The sequence below is a fragment of the Protopterus annectens genome, chromosome 2.part0, assembly GCF_019279795.1.
Source record: "Protopterus annectens isolate FY-2018-M chromosome 2.part0, PAN1.0, whole genome shotgun sequence".
Taxonomy (NCBI): Eukaryota; Metazoa; Chordata; order Ceratodontiformes; family Protopteridae; genus Protopterus; species Protopterus annectens.
The window spans coordinates 92762583-92785199 of NC_056728.1; the positions used below are offsets into that span (position 1 = coordinate 92762583).

Consider the following 22617-nt stretch of genomic DNA (forward strand, 5'->3'; position numbering starts at 1 on the left):
CTGGGCCATTACCTACTACACACCTGTGAACCTATAAAGGGATTGACATCAGCAGGACTGATAAAGTAGTGTAGTGGGTGTTAAACGTATCAAAATACTTTGTCCTACAAACAGGTACACATACACACACTTGCCAGATGTGAGAGTAGAACCCCTACTTAATTAGTGATTTGTGCTATAGTGTTCCACAGTTACCACATGCACTACAGAGCTTATTAGGCTGAGAGTAGGCCAAATGTGCTGATATGGGGAATGACATCACCAGGACTGATAAAGTAGGGAAGTGGGTGAGAAACATATCAAAATACTTCTCCTTGCAAACATTCTTACCCAGACACATATTTGCCATATACAGGAGAAGAACCCCTAGCAAACTAGTCATTTGTACTATAGTGTTAACCATTTATCAAATGCACTACTGAGCTTACAGGGCTGATAGCTGGCCAAGGTTGCTGATATGGGACTGGCATCATCTGGACTGATAAGGTGTGGCACTGTGAAGTGTCATGGGTGGGAATGGCATAGAACTATTTCACCTATAAACAAACCAACACACAACTCCCTCCGTTTTGCACACACAACTGTCACACAAACACACACACACTTTTACATTTGCCAAGACTGAGATTACAACTTCTATCTAACTAGCTGTTTATACTATTGTGTTATGCAGTTATCGCATGTGCCACAAGGCTTATGGGGCTGAGTCCTGATGGAAGGCACTTCTGAGATGACTGATATCTGCTGGACTGCTAAAGTAGGGAAAGGGGAAGTATACAGGGTTTGAATGGATCCAAACACTTTTAGTTTGTAAGCACACACATACTTTTATATTTGCCAGAACTGAGATTAGAACTCCTACCTAACTAGTTATTTGTACTATCATGTTATGCATTTATGACACATCCCACAGAGCTTATGGGGCTGAGGCTTGACGAAAGGCACTTCTAAGATGACCGATATCTGCTGGACTGCTAAAGTAGGGAAAGGGGCAGAGTACTGGGTGTGAATGGACCCAAAAGCTTTTAGTTGCTTACACACACACACACACACACACACACACACACACACACACACACACACACACACACACACATTTTTACATTTACCAAAACTGAGATTAGAACTCCTGCCTAACTAGGTATTTTTACTTTAGCATTATGCAGTTATTGCATGGTACACAAAGCTTATGGGACTGGTCTAACAAAAGTGGTTTCTATGGTGACAGACATCTTCAGGACTGCTAAGGTGGGGCAATGGACGTGCACTGGGTGGGGAAGGCCTGTTCATTTCTAAATCCTACTGACATTTCTCTAATTGTATGAGCATGCCCAGTGTGTCCTTCTATAGTACATGTGGGGCTCCATTCCAGGGATTGTTGTACTCCATTCTGGTTTGTTTTGTGCTACAGCCACACCTCTCAACCTGTTGGTGCAGGATATCTGGAGATAGCCTATGAAATATGTGGACAATGGGCCATACAATGATTGTGACACCTTCTCTCAGAGCACAACCAAAAGCTGTTTGCTGAATTTCCTGTTTGCACTTAATTTTAAATCGTTTTTTTCTTAAAACTTGCATATTTTCTGTCCTTGACCTAGCACTCTTGTGTGGGGTCATTTACTGCACTGTTATAACTTGATATTACTTGTGAACCTCTGCTCTCTCTGTAAAAAACAAAAACAAAAAAAAATCTTGCTTTTTTCCCACTTTTCTGAGAGTTAAAAAAGTTCAGTTACAGGCTTGCTGTTCCTGAACTGTTTGAAAGTTTCTGTGAGGCCATTTTTGCTTGGGCTGAAGGAGGGTCTCTGTGTTGATCAGTGGCAGTGAATAACATTGAGCAGCTTCCCTGCCCCCCGTAGAGGTGGTTACTGACTTGAAACTGTAGTTTTATTGGCCACTAGGGTCATTTCCAAAACTCCTTCATCTTCCTCTCTTAAAACCTAGTTGACTCGTGGTTTGGGCATCTTTTCAGGCTTGTTGGCTGTTGGTGAAGCACCCTCCAAGAGGAAAAAACGCTGAGAGAAGAAGGGAGCCACTTTTGAGATTTTAAGTATTTTTTCTCTGTTTATTTGCTAAGTTTTTCTGCATAGCTGCCTAGCTTGAGCATTTTCTGGCTTGTTAAACTTGATTTCTGTATTAGTAGCTGTATTTAGAGCACAACCAAAAGCTGTTTGCTGAATTTCCTGTTTGCACTTAATTTTAAATCGTTTTTTTCTTAAAACTTGCATATTTTCTGTCCTTGACCTAGCACTCTTGTGTGGGGTCATTTACTGCACTGTTATAACTTGATATTACTTGTGAACCTCTGCCATCTCTGTAAAAAACAAAAAAAAAAAAAAATCTTGCTTTATTCCCACTTTTCTGAGAGTTAAAAAAGTTCAGTTACAGGCTTGCTGTTCCTGAACTGTTTGAAAGTTTCTGTGAGGCCATTTTTGCTTGGGCTGAAGGAGGGTCTCTGTGTTGATCAGTGGCAGTGAATAACATTGAGCAGCTTCCCTGCCCCCCGTAGAGGTGGTTACTGACTTGAAACTGCAGTTTTATTGTCCGTTTTGGGTCTATTCCTGCTTCTTTCCAGCCCCTGCTATCAAGCACGCTTTAACGTGCTTTAGCCTTGAATTAGCGGAGTTGCCACTAGAGCAGCATCGGGCAGCGCCGGTTAAACAAGGTTAAACTCTTTCTGGCTCCAGAAAGTCTGTTCTTCAATTTTTCCCTTAGAACTGCTCTGTTAGGAACCTAAACAGTTTACACCTTCACTAAAAGTGCAGCACTTGTTCCAAATAGCTTTTCTTCTCAAAAGCTCAGCACTTGTCTTATAAGCATATCCCTTGTCTTATAAGCATTCTCTTTGCAGGTCAAGCACTCCTATATTATACAAATCTCTCACTAGCAAAACCCCCCAGGAGTGCCCACTTCCCTGCTAAGCCCACTACTTTTCTGTCTCATACCAACTCATAATTCTTTCTAGCATGTCGAAGGGTCAAATGCTGGCATCCTCTCCTGCCCAGTTGGTGAATCTGGGAATTCTGAGACAATGTTACAATTGCCTCATGTACATGGAAAACCCTCTCCTCCTCCCACGTAACACTAACACTTGTGAGAGATGCAGCTATTTAGCCAGACTGGAGGCTGAGCTCTCTCAACTCAGGACTGGCAAGACCAGGCAGGAGGAGAAGGCAACTACACACACCACAATACTAGTCTCACATAACTCAACCACACCACTGAATCAAACACATAAACACACTAAGACATACTCGGAGGCTCTGAGTAAAAATTTACCTAAACAGCAGAGGCCTCCAAAGCAGACACCCAAGCAACTGCAAACTCAATACACCACACAAACAACACATAAACAACAAAATCAGTGTGCAAAGCAGTCACTGCCCTTAAGGCCAAATACAACACCAAACATACTTGTCATAGGTGACTCCATAGTCAGACACACTGACGTCCCGCTCACCAGACTGAGTAAGGAGAAGGTCACAGTAAGCTGCCTGTCGGGCGTTAGAATCCGCCACATAACGCAAGCACTCAGGTCTCTCAACAGCAGGTACAAGTACGACTCAGTCATTGTCCACGCTGGTGTCAACGACCTGAGACGTACCTCCTTCGACTACATGAAAAGAGACATTGAGGAGCTCTCTGATTATGTAGCCCAGGCAGGTATGACCCTGACCTTGAGCAGTATCCTACCTTCACCTAGAATGATGCCACAATACAGTGATAAGATGATCAGCTTTAATAATTTGCTTAAATTCTGGTGTCATTCAAAGGGGATCAATGTCTGTCTGCCTGGGATGACATGCTGGACAAGCCACGCTGCTTCAAAGGGCGGCTTGCACCTGTCACCCTAGGCTTCTGGATATTGGCAAAGGCTCTTGCCACCCCATAGTGCCTTTTTTAGGCAAGGCTCAAATTCTAAACCTACCACCCTAGAACACAAAAAGGGAAAAAAACTAAGGGTAATGCTGCTCAATGCCAGAAGTCTCAATCTCAAGATGCACGCACTCGAGGCCCTTCTCAGTATGGAGAACATCGATGTCTGTGCTGTGACAGAAACCTGGTTCAAGGCTCCTGAGAGCACCCCAGCACTATCAGGTTTCACCTCATATCATGCGTTCGGCCCCAAAATCCGGACAACACCAAGAAAGGAGGGGTGTCCATATTCATAAAGGACACCCACACCTCAAGGTTGGTGGCAACGCACGATGCATCGGAGACCATCCAGGTGCAATTAACCATAGGCAAGACTGCTCTGCAATTTGTAGCATGTTACAGGCCACCCTCTCAAACTCAGGAACCTCACATGGCCTTCCTGAAAACATTGGAGGATAAATGTATCTCCAAACACCATCATACTAGGTGACTTCAACTACCCTAATATAGATTGGGAACACTACTCAAGCCCAAACACTCTAGCCCAAAGATTCCTGGAGTTCATAAACTCAAATGCCATGGAACAACTAGTCACCATCCCCACAAGAGGAGAAAACATACTTGATCTCATCATCACAAACATGGGATCACAATGTTCAACACCGGAAGTATACCCCTCACTGGTGAGATCAGATCATAAACTAATCTCGCTGGAGGTCCTCATCCCGCCCGCACCTGAAATAAAAAAGACCACAGTGAAAAACTTCTCAAAAGCCGACTTCACACTTCTAAAAACTAGTGTGGTCTCCTTTAAGGCCCCTGAGCCAGTGGTAAACATTACTCAAACCGCTGAATCACTTACAAATGCCTTCTACCAGCACCTACAGGACTGCATGGATCAGGCAATCCCAAACAAAACTAAGACTCTTTGTACCAAAGGCAAGCGTCCAGTCTGGTGGACCCCAGCCATAAACAAGCTCTACAACAAAGGAGGAAGCTACTACAAGATAGAGCAAAATCCTTGAAAGGTAAGACACCTTTGATCATTATAAGTAAAAAACTAAGAGCTCTCATAAAATCATCCAAGGCAAATTTTGAGAGAAAAATCGCCAAGGACTCAAAAGACAGTCATAAGGCCTTCTTTAGCTATGTTAGAAACCTAGGAGGAAACTCCCAGATATGCTCAAAATTAGTTCAAAATGATGTGAAGATTACTGAACCTACACACATTGCCAACATACTGGCTGACAGGTTCAGTGCAAACTTCTCCCCCCCAAAAGGAGAGATATCTATACCAGAGGATTGTAGCCCCCCAAACATCTCCAACACCCAGGTTAGAACTGCTCTCTCCAAGGCAAAAAACACAGCATCCATGGGACCGGATGGTGTCCCTGGCTGTGTGCTCCACGAACTCAATGAGGAATTAAACCCGCAGTTAGGACAGCTGTTTAATCTTAGCCTCACCTCAGGATACGTACCCAAGGATTGGCGCACGGCGACTGTGGTCCCACTTCACAAGGGTGGTGCCTCCACCGACCCTGGAAATTACCATCCCATTAGCTTGACAAGCCTTATCTGCAAAGCCATGGAGAGGATCATAATGGAACTCATAAATAAAGACATAGGGAACTTGCAGACTTTGGATCCAACCCAGTTTGGCTTTGTCAAAGGCAGATCATGCCTTTTAAACTTGGTTGACTCTTTCGAGACAGTCACCAAGGCCATTGATGAGGGAAAGGCAGTCCATACAGCCTACCTCGACCTGGCAAAGGCCTTCGACGCAATACCCCACTCAAGTATCATCGAAAAACTCATCAGCTTGAATGTAAACCCATACATCACAAGATGGGTTGCAAACTGGCTAAGTGACAGAACCCACAGGGTCAGAGTTGATGGAGTCATGTCAGACTCAAAGCCTGTCACAAGTGGTGTCCCACAGGGCTCAGTCCTGGGTCCACTCTTGTTCGGCATCTACTTTTCTGAAGTACAAGCAAACACAGGAGGGTTATGGCTGACAAAGTTTGCAGATGACTGCAAAATGGGCGCCATAGTCAAAAACACATCTGACACAGATATCCTTCAGAAGGGCCTCACAGAAACAGATAACTGGTGCCAGAGCCATGGCCTAAAGTTAAACGCCAAGAAATGCATAGTCATACCCTTCGGGAAAAACAAGGTTACCCCTAGCTACCATATAGTTGGCAATCCACTGAGCACAGAAGAAGTCATCAGGGATCTGGGGACCCAGGTTGACAGTAGCCTTTTGTTTGACACTCATGTTGCTAAAGTAGTTAGGAAAACCTTCTACATTAAGATACAACCAGGTCCACCACAGAATGAGGGTGACAATAAGGCAAAGACCACGAACAGATGAAAAAGAAGCTGTTTAATCCAAACAAGCACACCGACTTTTTTTTTTTTTTTAAATAGTTCTAGGCCCTCTTGATGTGGGATAACAGAAAACAAGTTGATGACATCGATTGTCAAAAAACCAAAGCTACCCAATTTTGAAAAATCAACCGAATTTAATCTCTCTAAACAATGCCATGAATCCTTTAATATATGTTCAGCATCCATTAGAGCTTTCTTACAGTAGAAATCAACGTAAGCAGCCAAAGGCTCAGTCTTGGAACCTTTTGCCGAAACAATGGGGCAAAACTGTAAGCATTCAGTTCCCTTGTGTACCTTCGGTATACCAAAAAATTTTGGCATATTAGGGAACTTCACTACCAGAAAATGAAAATCAGCTTCATTAGCTTCATAGGGGTTGGGAGGGTGGCCTAATGGTTAAGGTGCTTGTCTTACAAACACAAGGTACAGGGTTTGAGTCTCACAAGGGATAATTGGCTAGGCTTAAAATGGCTCACAAGGGCAGTTAGCCTAGTACTAATCTATGAACCTATGAACCTATTAATGACTCCTTGATATAAGGCGTCCAACAAATATAGGTCAATTCTCTGATATGCCAAATTAATCTCATGCACAGATACCTTGCCATAAGTGCTGTCATCATTCAAAATTTTCATTATTTGACCAACATAGTCAATATTGTGCATGATGACCATCCCCCCACCTTTATCTGGCCTCATGCATCTATATTGCTCAGATGATGTGAATTCTTTGAGTACGGCCCTTTCATTTTTAGTCAAATTGTCAACATACGTAGCCCTTCGTGAACACATTCTCCTCAATTCGTATTCAACCATTTTTTCAAAAGTACTAATTTCCTTATTAGGAGGTGGCACAAAAGTACTTTTCCTCCTAAGTACACTACCTTGAGATACTCTGTCCTGAGTATTGTTGCCCGGACAAGATAAATGAAAATAAAGTTTCAAATTTATTTCTCTCACAAACAGCTTGAAACTTTTTAATACCTGCATTGTGTCAATGTTGAAACTCGGCACAAATTTTTCACCCTTACTAAACAATTTAAAATGTGAGTCATTAAGCACAAGATCAGTGTAGTTGTATATGATAAATCCCATTTCCTATTAATACTGTGTTTCATACCTCCATTTGAAATAAAGGTCACATTGTTGGCACCTTTCATCTCTACACCAACATTACACAATTCAAACTCTAAACTCGCATGGGCCAAATCCAATGAAGTGTCAAACCTTCTACATTGCCTACTTGATCATGAAGGGATTCACATCTAGATCAAGGGAGGTCATCGTCCCCCTGTACTCATCACTCATTAGACCTATGATTGAGTACAATGCCCCATTCGGAATGTATCTGACCCAACACCTGCAGCAGCCGGAAAGGCCCCAAAATTTCCTCACCAAAAGGATAAAGGGTCTCAAAAATATGTCTTATGCTGCCCGACTGAAAGAACTCCAGCTCTATTCAGTCTCATACCGTTTGCTCAGAGGTGACCTGTGCCTGACATATAAGGCCATGTCAAACCCAGATTTGATGAATATGCTTCACCTCAAAAAAATCTAGATCCCTCAGAACCACAAGGGCGGGAGACTTAAACCTTGACACGGTTATTAATAGAACGTGCTGGAGGGACAGATTCATCACCCAGAGACTCCCTATGCTGTGGAACAAAATCCCGGTACATGTGAGGCAGAGCACCTCGCTGGCCTTGTTCAAGAGGAATCTTGACCAATGGATGGGAGATCACAGATATACTCCAGGGATTACTTCAGTGTCACTGCTTGACAGAGGCACAGCAAAATAATAGGCATAGTTTTATTCAAACTAAAGGGGTGGCGAAAGCCACATAACTATGGGCTAGGCTTATAAATGCCCTTGGGCAGATAGCCTAGTATGAACCTATGAACCTATGAACCTATAATGCATGGGTTACTAGGGTTACAGGGTTTGTTTTAGCAGACATCTATATGCCATTTGACACTGTCATGTATTGTTTCAGTACCTCTTGACATACTTCCTCAGATCATCACAGTGATTTACCAGAGGAATACAGGATGAATGATGCACACAAAATGTTTATGGGCCAAATGCTATGCATTCTTGCACAATCCAGCCTGTTGAGGGGTGTGCCTACAAGGAACTGACTGCTAGTGCTGTGGAAATGGTCCAGCACCTTGGTGATATATTACAAGGGTGAAATCTATGTGCATTTATGTTCTGGCCTGGTCCGATTTCCAGTCCACAGTTGGGTAATATAAGTCAGATAGGATCAGGGTGACAGGTGGACTCCAGATAGATTTATAGGGGATAGGGTATGTGGGGGGTGTCCTGGGCAGAGATGTTTGCCTATAGCTACCAGTACTTTACATTGGGCTTTCCTCAATGGTTGACTACACTTGGAGGGTCTTGTGTGTGTCAGACTCTTTGACCAGCCTAGAGGTGCATGTTTGTCACACATATATGTATGGCCCACCTTATTTTGCTTGGATGGCCACATGTTGAGGTCAGGATGTTGCATAGGATGAGTGATCAGGGAGGGTGCGTTACTCCCCATGGCTGTGGCCAAGGGTTCTGTGGATGCAGACATGTCACTATCTTCCAGGGTTAGGCCTACCTGCAATGAGTGCATTCCCATGTTTAAACTCCTAGCTCTGCCTGTTGACTGTAAAGAGTATCACAGAATGTCCACAACCATGACTCGTATATCTGCTTGGTTATCAAAACAAATGTAGTTTTCCAGCAAAAGTGTTTTGCAAGTCACTCAGGGTTGAAGTCAGATATTACTGACAGTTGACATTGCAGTTTCAGACTTCGTACCCATCAGACATTTCATGCTACTTCAAATCATTCCATCAACTTTATAACATTATTAGAGTAGTGTTTCACAGGTTTCCTTCTCTTTGGACCTTCATCATCCCATTATTCATGGCTTTGTCCCAATTTCTGGCTCCATAAGGCTGGCAGGTTTGCTCCTAGCAGTTGTCAGCATGGCCTTTCTTTGCATTTTGTGGACTGTGTTATGTTGGTGTCATGGACCCCATGACACTCCCTAAAGGGCACTGTGGGGGAGGCATAGGCATTTGCCAGAGGCTTGTAGGCCAGGTGTGACAGATGCAGGCCATCTGTAGCAGGGCAGTGCATTCTGATGATCATATGTTTCCAGGCTGCCAGCAGTAGACACCCCTGGGATGGCACCAGTAAGTTGACTGTGGGTGCTACTGACAATTGCTTTATGTTACTATTGTGCCATCTCTCTGGGTGACGGCTGGATGCTGCTTAAGTCTAGCAACATGTTACTGCATTTCTATGGGACTATGGGGGGTGACGCGACTGTACACGATACTGATCTGCACAGACTGTGCTGATATTTGCTTAACATTTTGGACCCATGTAGCATAGTGGTGTGTCCTATCTTTCAGACTACAGGCATAACAGTATCAACCACAGGTCAGATTGTTCTGGCATAGTAATTTGTAGTTTCAGACTTCTTACCTTTCAAAGCCATACTGCCACTGCTAGAACTGATGTGATATCAGTGTAAAAGTCTGTGAGTGGGGATTTCATGGATGTCACCATGTGAGGGCCTTTGCCAGGCATTTCTGTATGGTTGTCTACAGGTGATCTGCTGTGTGGGGTGGTAGTGGGTATGGGACCCCCACTTTGACATCCATGCATGTGACCTATGGCCCCCCAGTTATTTGCCTCACCACATATACTGCAGTGGTATTTGTCAACTAGGGTGATACTGCATGGTGTGGGTAGGGCAGTATTGGGATACACATCTTGCTGTCCCACAGAGCTGTCAGTTGTCTGCTACTATCCCAATTAGCCACCTCATTGCCTTACATGCTTGATCAATACCATAGATTATGCTATCAGAAAATTCCACTCCATTCATTTATTTTGTTACAGAGACTGGCTTACCTTGTGCCTGCAGCTGTTGTGAGGGTGTTGCTTGCAGGCTGACTATGTCGGATGCATGCAATACACTGCCTATACATGGTCAGGTATAGGTGGTATGATGTTTGGCATCCATTTTACTGTGTGTGCATGTCAGACAGAGAGAGATCAGTCCCTGGGGCCCTACAGTGTCAGTGTATGTGCTATGTGCTGCCTCTTTGCCAAGGCCAGGGCATTCTGGGCATGACTCCATCTGCCTACAGGGGCAGGCTCAGGATGTTCCTCCTCCGAGTCCATCTGTGCCTGTGGAGGCCTTGGCAATGGTGGGGGGCTGTGTGGCCCTTCCCCATTTTGTTCCTGCTGCAGCTGTTTTGGCAGGATCATATTGTGTTGCATGGCACATACTATGAACATGTGTGCATATGTGGCTGGAGAGTACTGCAAGCCTCCACTGGATATGTCAAGGCAGCGGAACTGTTACTTGCCCATCCCAAACACATGTTCTATAACGATCCTGGTTTGTGCGTGTGCCTCATTATGGCATTCTTGTGTGGGTGTGTGTGCATTCTGATGGGTATCAGCAGCCACTGCTCCAGTGCATAGCCGGCATGTCCAACCAGCTGGCCATATGGGATGTCCCCACTGGCAACTGCCCGGTAAAGCTGTAACGAATGCCAGATGTGTGAGTCGTGATAGCTTCCAGGGCTGCCAGCACACACATTCATGAAAATGCCCTGGGCATCACACATGACCTGGCAGTTGATGGAGGGGAAGCCCTTGCGGTTTATGTAGACCCTACCCCATTCACCAGGTGGTGTTTTGATGTGGATGTCCATGCAGTCTATGGCACCCAGTACCTCTGGGTAGTCTGCTACATGGTGAAAGAGATGCATATTGCTGGTTGTCTCCTCACGGATGCTGGGGAAGTGAATGTGCTCAGCAGCATGTGTTCACATGGCATCCAGGAACTGGTGGAGTATCCTGGATGCAGATGCCTGTGAGACCCCCATGATATCCCTAGTTGGTCTTTGGAATGTTCCTGTAGCTAGTACTCTTAGAGCTACACATACCTTGATATCCACTGGGATGGGGTTCCCCTCTGTTTGTTCTGGATGTGAGGTGAGGTCGGCACAGCTTCACTATTTGCTGCAGTATGTCCCTGTCCACCCTGTAGCACTCTACTATCTCCAGATCATGTAGCCCCTGGTAGGTTACCCTGGACCTGAACACTGTTCTCCTCCTCATAAGTCTGGGGTGATTGTCAGCATTGTCCTCTTTACCACCCTCAGCCTCTTGCACATACTGATGTATGAGAGCAACAGCAGCCCCTAATATTTTGTTAGTTTTGTCAGGTAAAACTTCTGTGTCTGTGTACACCGGTGGTGTCGAGTTTGTAGGAAAACCAGACTGAAAGGTGTTTGCATAGTTTATAATGGTGTGCGGTAGATGCTGCCTGTGTGATTGGCTGAGTATGATACATTCCACCTGCCAGCTTATTACTTGTATTTGAGTGCCTCTATTCTGCTGTATCCCTTTTTTTCTCATTACGCTTGCCATTCCCTTTTTTTTTATTTTGTGGTTTAAATCCCATTGTGCACCATGCACACCCATTTAGGCAAGATACACAAGGCTATACAGCCTTGGACACACCCCTTGCTTACATATACACAGTGTTGCAATTTCCTGTTTTCTTTTTTATTTATTCATTTTTTTGTTTAAGACCTGGTGCATGCCACGCACACACATTTAGCTGGAGTAAACTAAGTTAGTCAGATACACCCCCTTTCTTAGCTGGGCTTAGCTAAGCGCAAACATGGGCAACAGTGCTCCAATGTGCTTTCAGTGAGCATGACACACCCCCTTTTCATGTTAGTTGTTCCTCCTGCCTATACAATTCTGTTCTAGCACCTACATGGTTAGGTGCAGGTTTTGTACTAAGAATATTTTGTGATTCAGTAAATTTCCCTTCATTGTCATACCCCACTGCCTTAGCCCATAGATTCTGCATTGACATAGAGCCTTTCCCCTTGACAAGCACTGTTCCCTGGTGTTGTTTTGATTCTGCATGCCATAGACTATAATGGCAAAATGCAGATTTTCTTTAAACTTGGGTTTTCACATTTTTTTTATTATCAGCACAATCGTGTTTGCACGCCACTGCACTATGCTGAAACGGCTGAGATCGGCCACAAAAAATATTATTTTTTATTAAGATTAAACATTTATTCATGCCAATGGCCATATATTTGACCATTGGCATGCCTCCAGATGTGAATACATGCTTTTATTTGTGCTGTGATGCCTCTGTTTTCTTTTTTGCAGAAATGTGTTCAGTTAGTAACTGAACACATTTCTGCACAGACACTGTTCCTGCATGGTGACCTGGCAGCTTCTTGAATTACTCATTCACCTCAATTGCATGTTTTTCCCCAGCAAATGAGATGATTAGCATGCCACATGGTCTTCTGTGCAGAAACAGTGTAGACAGGCTCATGGATGTCAGAACGGCTGTTTGCTGAATTGCTTGGTGGCCGAACTCCATGCAGGAGCTGCTACACTGTTCCTGCATGGAGTTTTAACTTTCCTGAATCCTGGGTATGTGATTTAGATAGCAAAAGAAGAGATTTTGATTCCACAACTTGCAATGCAATTTTAGGCAAATCATCAATCATATTCTCAAGTTTATTAGATGCTTGACATAAATACTTGGGGGTGGGTTCTTATTTGCCTTATGCACTTTATGCTAAAGTGTCCCAGAGACTTGGGAGAGTCTCAAACCATTGTGGATGTCAATAGTTTCAGCTCTTGTGTGTGTGTGTGTGTGTGTGTGTTTGTGTGTGTGTGTGTGTGTGTGTGTGTGTGTGTGTGTGTGTGTGTGTGTGTGTGTGTGTGTGTGTGTGTGTGTGTGTGTGTATGGGGGGGGGGGTGGCAGACTGGACAAAGAGAGATTTGTTAAGGATGTAAAGTCTGAATAGATTTTTTCCAATTTCTCATCGAGGGCTGCTTTAAAGATTCGGTGAATGGATCACTTACAAATGTAATGCTCTTCTCAAAAACAAAAGATAGAGGATTAATGATTATCCTGGGGGCAGGAGTTGTTCCCTCACTTACACTTTCTAAAGCCTCAGTCACTACTTAACAGAAAAAGTGGAAATTATTCCAACAAGTAATAACAAAAACAGTAAATGGAAATAGAGACTTTTTAGTACATGCTGTAGAGCACCAAAGACAACAAGTGAGAACAACATCATAGAGACCACTAAAGTTTCACTCGATTAAACTACTACTATTACTACATATAACTTAAAAAGGAGAAAGGATTTAACGTACAAAAAATGTAGGGGAGTTAAATATTTAGTTTGGGGTAGAGAAGCACTGAAAGAAGGCAGTCTGAGAAATAAAATGGGAAAAATGCACAAGAAACATTAACCAAAAACTGAAAAGGAAGACCAGGAGATGGACAAATATGTCCTAACCTGAATAAACATTTCTAGTCATGATTTGATAAATTTCTATCAAATATTGAAAAAGTAGTTTGGCATCATTGCTCTGTAATAATAATGAAGCAAGGGAATAGAGCTCGAGAGAATGGCATCACTGTGAATTATGGGCTAGGGGAGGATCTATATTTGTCTGAGAAATTTTGGGCATGTCAAACTTTCCTAATGCCTACAAGCCCATCTCTTGTTATAATGCAGAATAGATTTCCTCTCAGCAGATTTAAGACACGATATGTAGACATGTCAATAAATCATGAGACAGTCCAGAAATATGCCAGGTAAAAACATTTTATGCAGTAGCAGCTGTTAAGACTGAATGATGTGGAATATGGTCTTCTCATTTTACTTTTGTGATTCATTCATTTCTTTGCTTTTGTTTTTTATTTATTTATTTATTTTTTTTGTGGGTAGTTGCCTTCTTTTTAGTGGCATTTATATAATACTATATGGCCATCTGCAAGGATGTATGTATATGCATATACAAGAGCACACACACACACACACACACACACACACACACACACACACACACACACACACACACATGGATAATATGGCTATGGGGGCACAAGTCTTATCACACATAGACGCATACTCCTACAAACACAAGTGTATATACAGGCCTAAACATGATACATGTACTACATACCTGCTCCTCCAACTGAAAGAGCTTCTCTTCCACTTTGTACTCAAGAGTACGGACATGTTTCTCTATTCTGTAAAAAAAAAAAAAAAAAAAAAAAATACGTATGCATCTTTCTGGTGCACAGCAATTATAAACAATTGTTCAAAGCTGATGATAGAAAAAAGAATAATGCATGTTTATGTGTGGCTGTTATGCTCCTTTACATACCACTAAGCAAATGAATGAGGAGAGATGTCTAAAATATTTTGGAACAGTCTTACAAATTTCCTATCCAAATCTTTGTACACCTTAATTTATAAAACAGGAAGCCATCTTTATCCACATTAAGGATTAAATCATAAAAGTATTGTATGTGGCCTGCTTATTAATTGTGAATGATAAGAAACAAAATAATGTAATAAAATAATAATAAAATCAGAAAATAGTCAGGAAATTTTTTTTTTAAACCAAAACCTAGCACCTCTACAGAGCCTTCAAGGGGGTATATAAATCAGAAACACATACATAAGAAATAGTTAAAACCCCATAGATTAATTAAGCATTAAAAAGTAATTATTTGCACAGTCCTTTTGGTGCAAGTGTACCATACTATAAAACGCGTATATTCTCATTATAAAATAATGTTTGTTGAATAGGTTTACCAGCAATAAAATTAAAAATGCAACTTACAGCAATGCAAAAGCTTGCAATGAATCTGCCTACTTGTTTTGATAGACACTATACTATTCACCCAGTGGGTTATCAGACTTATCATGTTTGGTATTTCTTAAATGCTCGTGCCACCTATTTTGCACTTTCTGTTATTTTCACCAGTGTAGAAAAGATTACAATGAATAACCTCCTCAAATCACAAGTTAATTTGTCTTGTACCAGAAACTTAACACCATTAATAAAATTAAATTAACAATATTTCAGTAGCACTTATATTTACCACATGGTAATACCACTAGATGTCACTTTCTGATAACAATAATGTACTTGTTTAAGAAAATTACAATAGACAACGTGGATAAATCCTGCAGTTGCAAGAGGCAAATTACAGGAAGCAAATACAGACAACAGTAGCATAAGAGGTAAATGGCCCAAGACCATACATATCAAATGTCTCTGATTTTGCAGAAATCTCATGATTTTTTTAATCTTACTTTTGACCTGCCCCTCATCAATTCTCAGGTAATCAATGATGATAATAATGTAATAGTATACGCTTGCATTACTATTGTTTAGAAAAATGCACGTTGATTCAAAATATCTTATGTTAAGTGAATCCCAGTGCTATATAGCAATAAAATGCTTTATTTTTTTAAAGCATTTGTGACACAATTATTTAAGATTTTTTTTCTCAGGAATCCATGAAAAATGAAGTTGGAAGGTTTGCCAGATAATGTGTTACCAATTTTTAGGTAGTAAGGATTAAAATGTGAGGACAGATTGAGGCTAAGGTACAGCAAAAATGTGTCCCACTGTAAATAGGTGGATAGTACAAGGCAACAGTACATGAACTTTGTTCCCTGCTGTGAGCTATCAATCACAGCAGCAAACAGCTGAAATTATCTTTGCCACTTTGACAGATATAAAGGGAAGGTGTTTATAGGGAGGGGAGATAAATTTAAGGAGTTCAACTCAGGCATACAGAAATGGAAATTGGCCACTTTAGAAATAAAAAGAAGTAACAGGCACTGTTCTGTGTGATTATCCTGTTCTGTTTGTCTTTTAAGTAGTCATTGAAAAGCAAGAAATGGTAATTAAACCTGACTGACTAAAAGAAAGGTGAGTATATGTGAAAACTCATGTAAAGCCAATGCATTGACAGGAGCTTAGGGGCTATGAGGTAATATTTTAAAGCAAAACACTGCATTGAGGGATACCTAGAGACAGACTAAAAACTCAAGATGCTGGACCCCTTATGGGCAGACTCTAGAATTACATTTAAAAATACAAAAAAAGTATAGAGTCTAAAAGTGGTGTTAAAATGAAGGAAACATCAAGACACGATGAAATAAACATGTTTTTTTTTCAGTCTGTGGGTGCGGTTCTCCTTTAAGGTAGCCTGTATGACTTCAAGGAAGGATCTTATGATTAATGAAATGGTCAAGCTCAAGGGCATGTTTTTAGCAAGAGGATACTTCTTTGTTGAAACAATAATGAATGCGGTGATACAAAATTGGGTAGATAAATATAAACCCCTTTTGGGTATAGGATTAAAGGATTATGCTTATTCTGAAACCCAGAGTTTAGCAAATAACACTAAGCATGAGCACTCTAGTAATTTAATACAATGACCAAGCTAAGGATATAAAAAAAATGATTGAGAAGAACTGGGTTATTATTAAAGCTAATGATTCATTTTTAAGATAGTCAGGGATAAACATTGATTTATATATAAAACTGCCGTCAATATGAAAGGTTTTTAGAAATTGGAAATAAAAGGGAAGGAAACAAAGAGCATCTCACACACAAAAAATACTTATGAAGGGGAAGAACTAGTCCTGGATATCGTGTTTGGATCAGTAATTAAAATGCAGGAGGGTAATTGTTCCACCTCGGTTGTAATCTACTTGGCTAAATGCTCAGTATATCCTAGCTTCTATGTGGCAAAGCTGAATGCCTGCTTTGAAAACATATTTATGAGTTTAATTATGATATTGCTCATGAAAACCTCAACAGATCGCTTTGTAAACATATTCTTTGTTGTACTATGTTTAGGTATTATAGAAAAACTGCATGTCACCCCCAGTGGGAAACCCTGGGAAATTGGAATACAGGGAATTTTATGGCAATTAAGGCTAAATGCCAGTACATCTTCAGAGTTGAACAATTATTTATCTATTAAACCATTTCTGAAATTGCAATCTGCCAAACGGTGAGATTTTTATAAGAAGTTTTTATAAGAAGCTTTAACAAGTAGAACAACTTTAATAGATTTGCATGAATGACAGTGTTTGAGTGGGATTAGGACTAAAATCATAGACAGGGTAGGGTATGAGATGGGTTAAATATGCATTTATAAATCCTAAACTTATAAATCTATATATTTATATGCTTATTACTTGTATATTGTATCATTAGATTGGTTATTAATTTTAACATTCTATCATTTTGTTCGCATTTGGGAATATGAGCTAATGAAGTCAAATGAAAAGGTTTTTTGATTATTCAGGTGTTGAAATTTGTATTATTGTTCATTTTTGAATGTGACAAATTTGTAGGCTGTAAGATCAGTGATAGATTTTGGTTAGTCATTTTTAGTAATGAAACATTTATATGTTTGAATGTTCATATATTAATGTTTTTCATTGGCTGTTCTATTTATTCAGATGTTGCATCACACCCATTGTAAGAGGAAGTGACAACAGAGTGTTATTTTGTTCTGATGAAGTCCCACTATGTACCTTATGGACAAAAACACTTAACGTCTTGGTCACATTAAATCTTTTTCTTTTGTATCTGGAGAGTGTTTATGGCCATTTTTTCTTTCTTTATTTTTGTGTGTAGGATCATTTTGAAGTTTAAAATAGAAAAATCCAATAACAGAAGCTCAAAAGGAAAGACAGACTAAAATTTGATGAAAAATAAGAAAAAAGAAGTTTGTTACTTATATACACTATTTAATGAGAAATCAAAAAAAAATGCTTGGGGACCATTTTCTTCCCAAATTTTTACAAATTGTGGCAAAGAAGAACTGGAGGGGGTTAGTATGTGTCGTGCAGTATGGAAAGTGGGAAGACTGCTAGGAGCCTGGAAAGTCTTAACTTGCTGAATTTGCCTAATACATGTGGTACCAATCCTGTTTGCTAGAGTATGACCTGTTCTTATCAGATACAGTTCTCTACTTACTTCAAATGACAAAAAAAAGAAAGTTATAATAATAAATAGTCCTTGATTGAGCCATGTGAAATATAATAGTATAAGGAAGATGATCCTCTAATAAAAATATAGTCAGATGTCCTGGGCTGTAAAACATGAAGCCCTAAAAGTAAGATAGTTTTTAACATTCCATGTTGACAATAATATTTTACACCATATAGAAATACAAAAATTCCACCTCAGGCAACAGTAAGTATTGGATACCGGACTACTTGAGAATATCCATTAATATTGTAAATACTAAGGAGCAATCACATGCCTGATACACATAATGTTAGAAGGATTAAAAATTACCCTTCCGTACTGAAATTTGTCAGTCAGTTTAGCAATAGAAGCAGCTCCCAGATATTTTAATAACCTTATGGGATTCAAATAAAGACACTTCCCCCCAAAACAAAATATTAGTAGAATCTAACCAGCAGCATTATGTGAAATGTTCTAAGTTGGGGGTGTAGGATTTTTAAGCAGCATTGAAATCATAGTCCAACATTTGACTTCTGGCATCTTGGTAGTTATGATTATAGATAGAAAATTCAACTAAGTATTTACTTACATCTGTAATGTATCACTTGGTTTGCTGTTTGTTTGCACCACATATGTTTCCTGCATTATGGCCTCCCATGAAAGTAGCTGGTCTTCATAGCAAGAACCTACAAATATCAAATGCATTAAAGAAACATATTTATACCTTTTCGGTGTCTTTATTAATCTTGATAATATCTGAAACAGAATGTTTTTATATGTAGTTATTGTTACAAAAGCATGTCATCATTTAGCAAGATATGCAAGATTTTCTCACTATACTAGGATATTTCTGTTACAAAGCTAAAGCAAGTGTTTATGAATGTACTGGACAAATTGTGTAATATCTGTACTTTGGTCAGATATCTGGAAAGCAGCACTAATTGTTAAACATTTGTTTCTCTAGTAGTCTCAAACTCAAGTGATCAAGAGGTTAATGTGAGATAAATTACACTCAGCCAACAGCTGTGTGATATTACAAAACAATGAATTAATTAATTTGGTACTTACTGTGAAAGTATAGCAGTAAGGTAACAGCATTACTGTCAAAATATGGTAGAAATATTATGTTTCTAAAATAGAGCTATTACTTTAGCTGTTTTCACATATGTACATGCATGCATACATACATGCATACATACATACATACATACATACAACTTTAATGTAACTTTTAGAGATTTTATTTTGTAGCAAGTTTTACAAAATATTGTGTATAGATAAGCCTCAACAATACTGGCATGCTCTGATTCATCTCCAAAAGCCCTGTCTTTTAATAAGCCACCTTCAAAGTCCATAATAATTCATATTGCTAGGGTTAGTTAGCTGTTGCAAGTACAGAGACTAACAGGAAGATAGTAAAAGGGCAAGACACGTGCTTGCACACACGTGCACACGCACACACACACACACACACACACACACACACACACACACACACACCCACACACACACACACACACACACACACACACACACACACACACACACAGCTGTTATCTGCAACTCTAAGATGCTTTTCATACATCACTACTCATAGCTGTATTATCAACAATGGTGCTACCAACTTAAAAGACATTATTAACAAATTATAATAATAAGACCAGTCCTATTTGATGTATTCTGAAAAAATACATTATTGGCACTGGATTTTGAGTAGTGATCTCCAAAATATGGCAAATATGAAAGGTGGAATTATAAATACAATCAGATTGTCTGCTTTTCATTTCCACCACTCCTTCTGGTTGAATTTATCATTTACAATATATGGAGCTCCTATTTGAATGAATGTGAACAGCATCTGAGTATGATTTTTGATGCTGGACCTACAAATACATCAGATGGGACTTGATTTGGGTTTATTATTAAAATTTGTTGATAATGTTTTTTAAGTTGTTAGCTCCATTGCTAATAGTGTGCTATTTGAGTAGCAGGCTGAAATTTGAAAAATTTGAATGGTGAAATTATAAACACATGTAAAGGATGGCAATCTTGTATGATTGTGCTTACAAACTAGTTCAGATCAAATATGTATAGATCTAGTCTTGAGATGTGCTTTACCTATACCAAAAATAGTATAGCATAAGGGACTTCCAAGATGGCTGCACATTGACTAACAGCTTAATTTCAGTTCTCAGAGTGTGAAAAACAGAAACTCAGAAAAGCAAGCTAGTGAATTTGCCTTTTTGGGTAAATTTCAGTAATGGCTAGTAAGTGCACTGCCTGGAAAATCCATCACAAAATGTGAGGAGAAAGCACTGTCTGGGGAGAATCCTGCACTTATTCATCAAAAAGCAGTTCAAGCGCCAGCTTTGGTGCAAGATATGTCTTCCAGTAATCTAGTGGAAAAAAGTCAAATGTACTCAGTGCTGATTAAAATAAATGAAACACTAAAGGAGTATATCAACTTAAATAAAAAATGCTGGAAAAAATGAAAGAAGCTTTAAACAGATATTCAGATGAGCTGATAAAACTGCAAAAATCAGAGGTCAAAATGAAGAAAAGACTGGCTGAGTATGAAACTGCTTGAGAAGAGATGTTTCAAAAATGGTAGAATTCGGAGACAAAGCACGTATGGAAAACATGAGATTTTCTGCTGTACCAGAGAAATTGGAAGGAACAGACTGTACTAATTTTATGAAAATACAAATAAGCAACTAGACTGGTATTCCACAGCAGGAGGTGTTAATTGAAAGAACACATTGTGTGTATGCTCTAAACCTGGCCATGAAAAAGCAACCCATACCTTGAATAGTAAAGATGCAATCCTAGAGAGCAGATTTTGACAAAAGTGAGGCAGAAGGCACGTACTAACAGTGAGAGACAGTAGACAGTTTCTAGAAAAAGTATTACTCACTGTACACCAGGCAGAAGAGGAGTAAATTTATTTCAGCAATCAGGGAATGTTTTGAGAAGCATGTATAAGATTCAAGATGCTGTATATAGCTGTTTTTAGAATATTTTTTCCAGGAGGGTCAAAATCATTCTTTGATGCAGAACATGCTAATGAGGAAATACAAAAGTTTGTCCAACAAAATGTGAACTATCAAATAGAAGGGGATTCTGCTTCTTATTCTTCTGATAATAAAGCTCATAGATAGACTATGCCAGTGAAACCTTTTCCAGTGTAGCAAAGAAAAATGCTTGAGAGACAGAAAAAAGCACAAGAGTTGACTAGGAGAACCAGGAGTACATGGGAAATGAATCAGTGACTGGATTTGGGAGATGAAGATCAACAGAAAGAAAACCAGCAATGCAGAAATTGATGAATAAATGAGGGATTACAAAGCATTAATTACATTTGTGAAGTATGACAAGAAGAAAACCTGGAAATGTAGGGAACTGCAAAGCATATGCCCTACGTCATGCCATTAAGGAAAGGGGAAGTGACTCTGTCATTGTCCATGTTGGAGTGAATGACTTGAGACGTACCTCCCTGGACTACATGAAAAGAGACATGGAAGAGCTCTCGGATCATGTGGCCCAGGCAGGTATGACCCTAGCCCTGAATAGCATCCTGCCTTCACCCAGAATGATACCACAATATAAGGATAAAATGATTGACTTCAACAATTGGCTAAGCTTATGGTGTCATTCAAAGGGGATCCAGTATCTGTCTGCCTGGGATGACATGATTGACAGACCACGATGCTTTGCCAGAGATGGTCTGCACCTGTCGCCCCTGGGATTCAGGTTACTGGCTAAGGCTCTTGCCACCCCTATAGTGCCTTTTTTAGGCAAACTTCAAAGGACAAAACCACCACCGTAACAGGTACAAGCATGCAAAATCTGAAGGTAATGCTACTCAATGCTAGAAGTCTAAACCTCAAAATGCACTCTCTCGAGGCACTCCTAAAAATGGAGAACATCGATATCTGTGCAGTAACTGAGACCTGGTTCAAGGCACCAGAGAGCACCGCTGCAATACCAGGCTACAACTCTTACCACACTTTTCGGCCACCAAACCAGGACCGAAACACTAAAGGTGGAGGAGTGTCAATATTCACCAAGGATATTCACACCACCAGGCTAGTTGGCCAACACAATGTGTCTGAAATTCTCCAAGTGCAACTAACACTAGGTAAGACTGCAATCCAAATTGTAGCTTGCTACAGATCCCCCACCATACCCCAAGATTCTCACTACACCTTTCTAAACATACTGGAAAATATTAAGATAGAACCAAACACCCTAATACTGGGTGATTTTAACTACCCTGCCATTAACTGGGAAAACTACTCATGTCCCAACACCTTTGCAATGGTTCTTGGAATTCATAAATTCCAACGCCCTGGATCAACTAATCCATAGTCCCACCAGGGGCTCCAATATCCTAGACCTGGTCATTACCAACATGGGAAATCAATGCTCCATACCTATGGTCACCCCTCGTTAGTCAGGTCTGACCATAAGCTAATC

The 22617-nt window shown here is 40.3% G+C and overlaps 1 protein-coding gene across 1 annotated transcript in view; it reads right to left on the reverse strand.

Annotated features, from left to right (window-relative positions):
* Positions 1-22617, reverse strand: part of TRPM8 (transient receptor potential cation channel subfamily M member 8) — an 820991-nt gene that overhangs the window by 17688 nt on the left and 780686 nt on the right. The window contains 2 exon segments of the mRNA XM_044060289.1: positions 14314-14380; positions 18731-18827. Of these exon segments, the coding sequence (XP_043916224.1) occupies positions 14314-14380; positions 18731-18827 (164 nt within the window).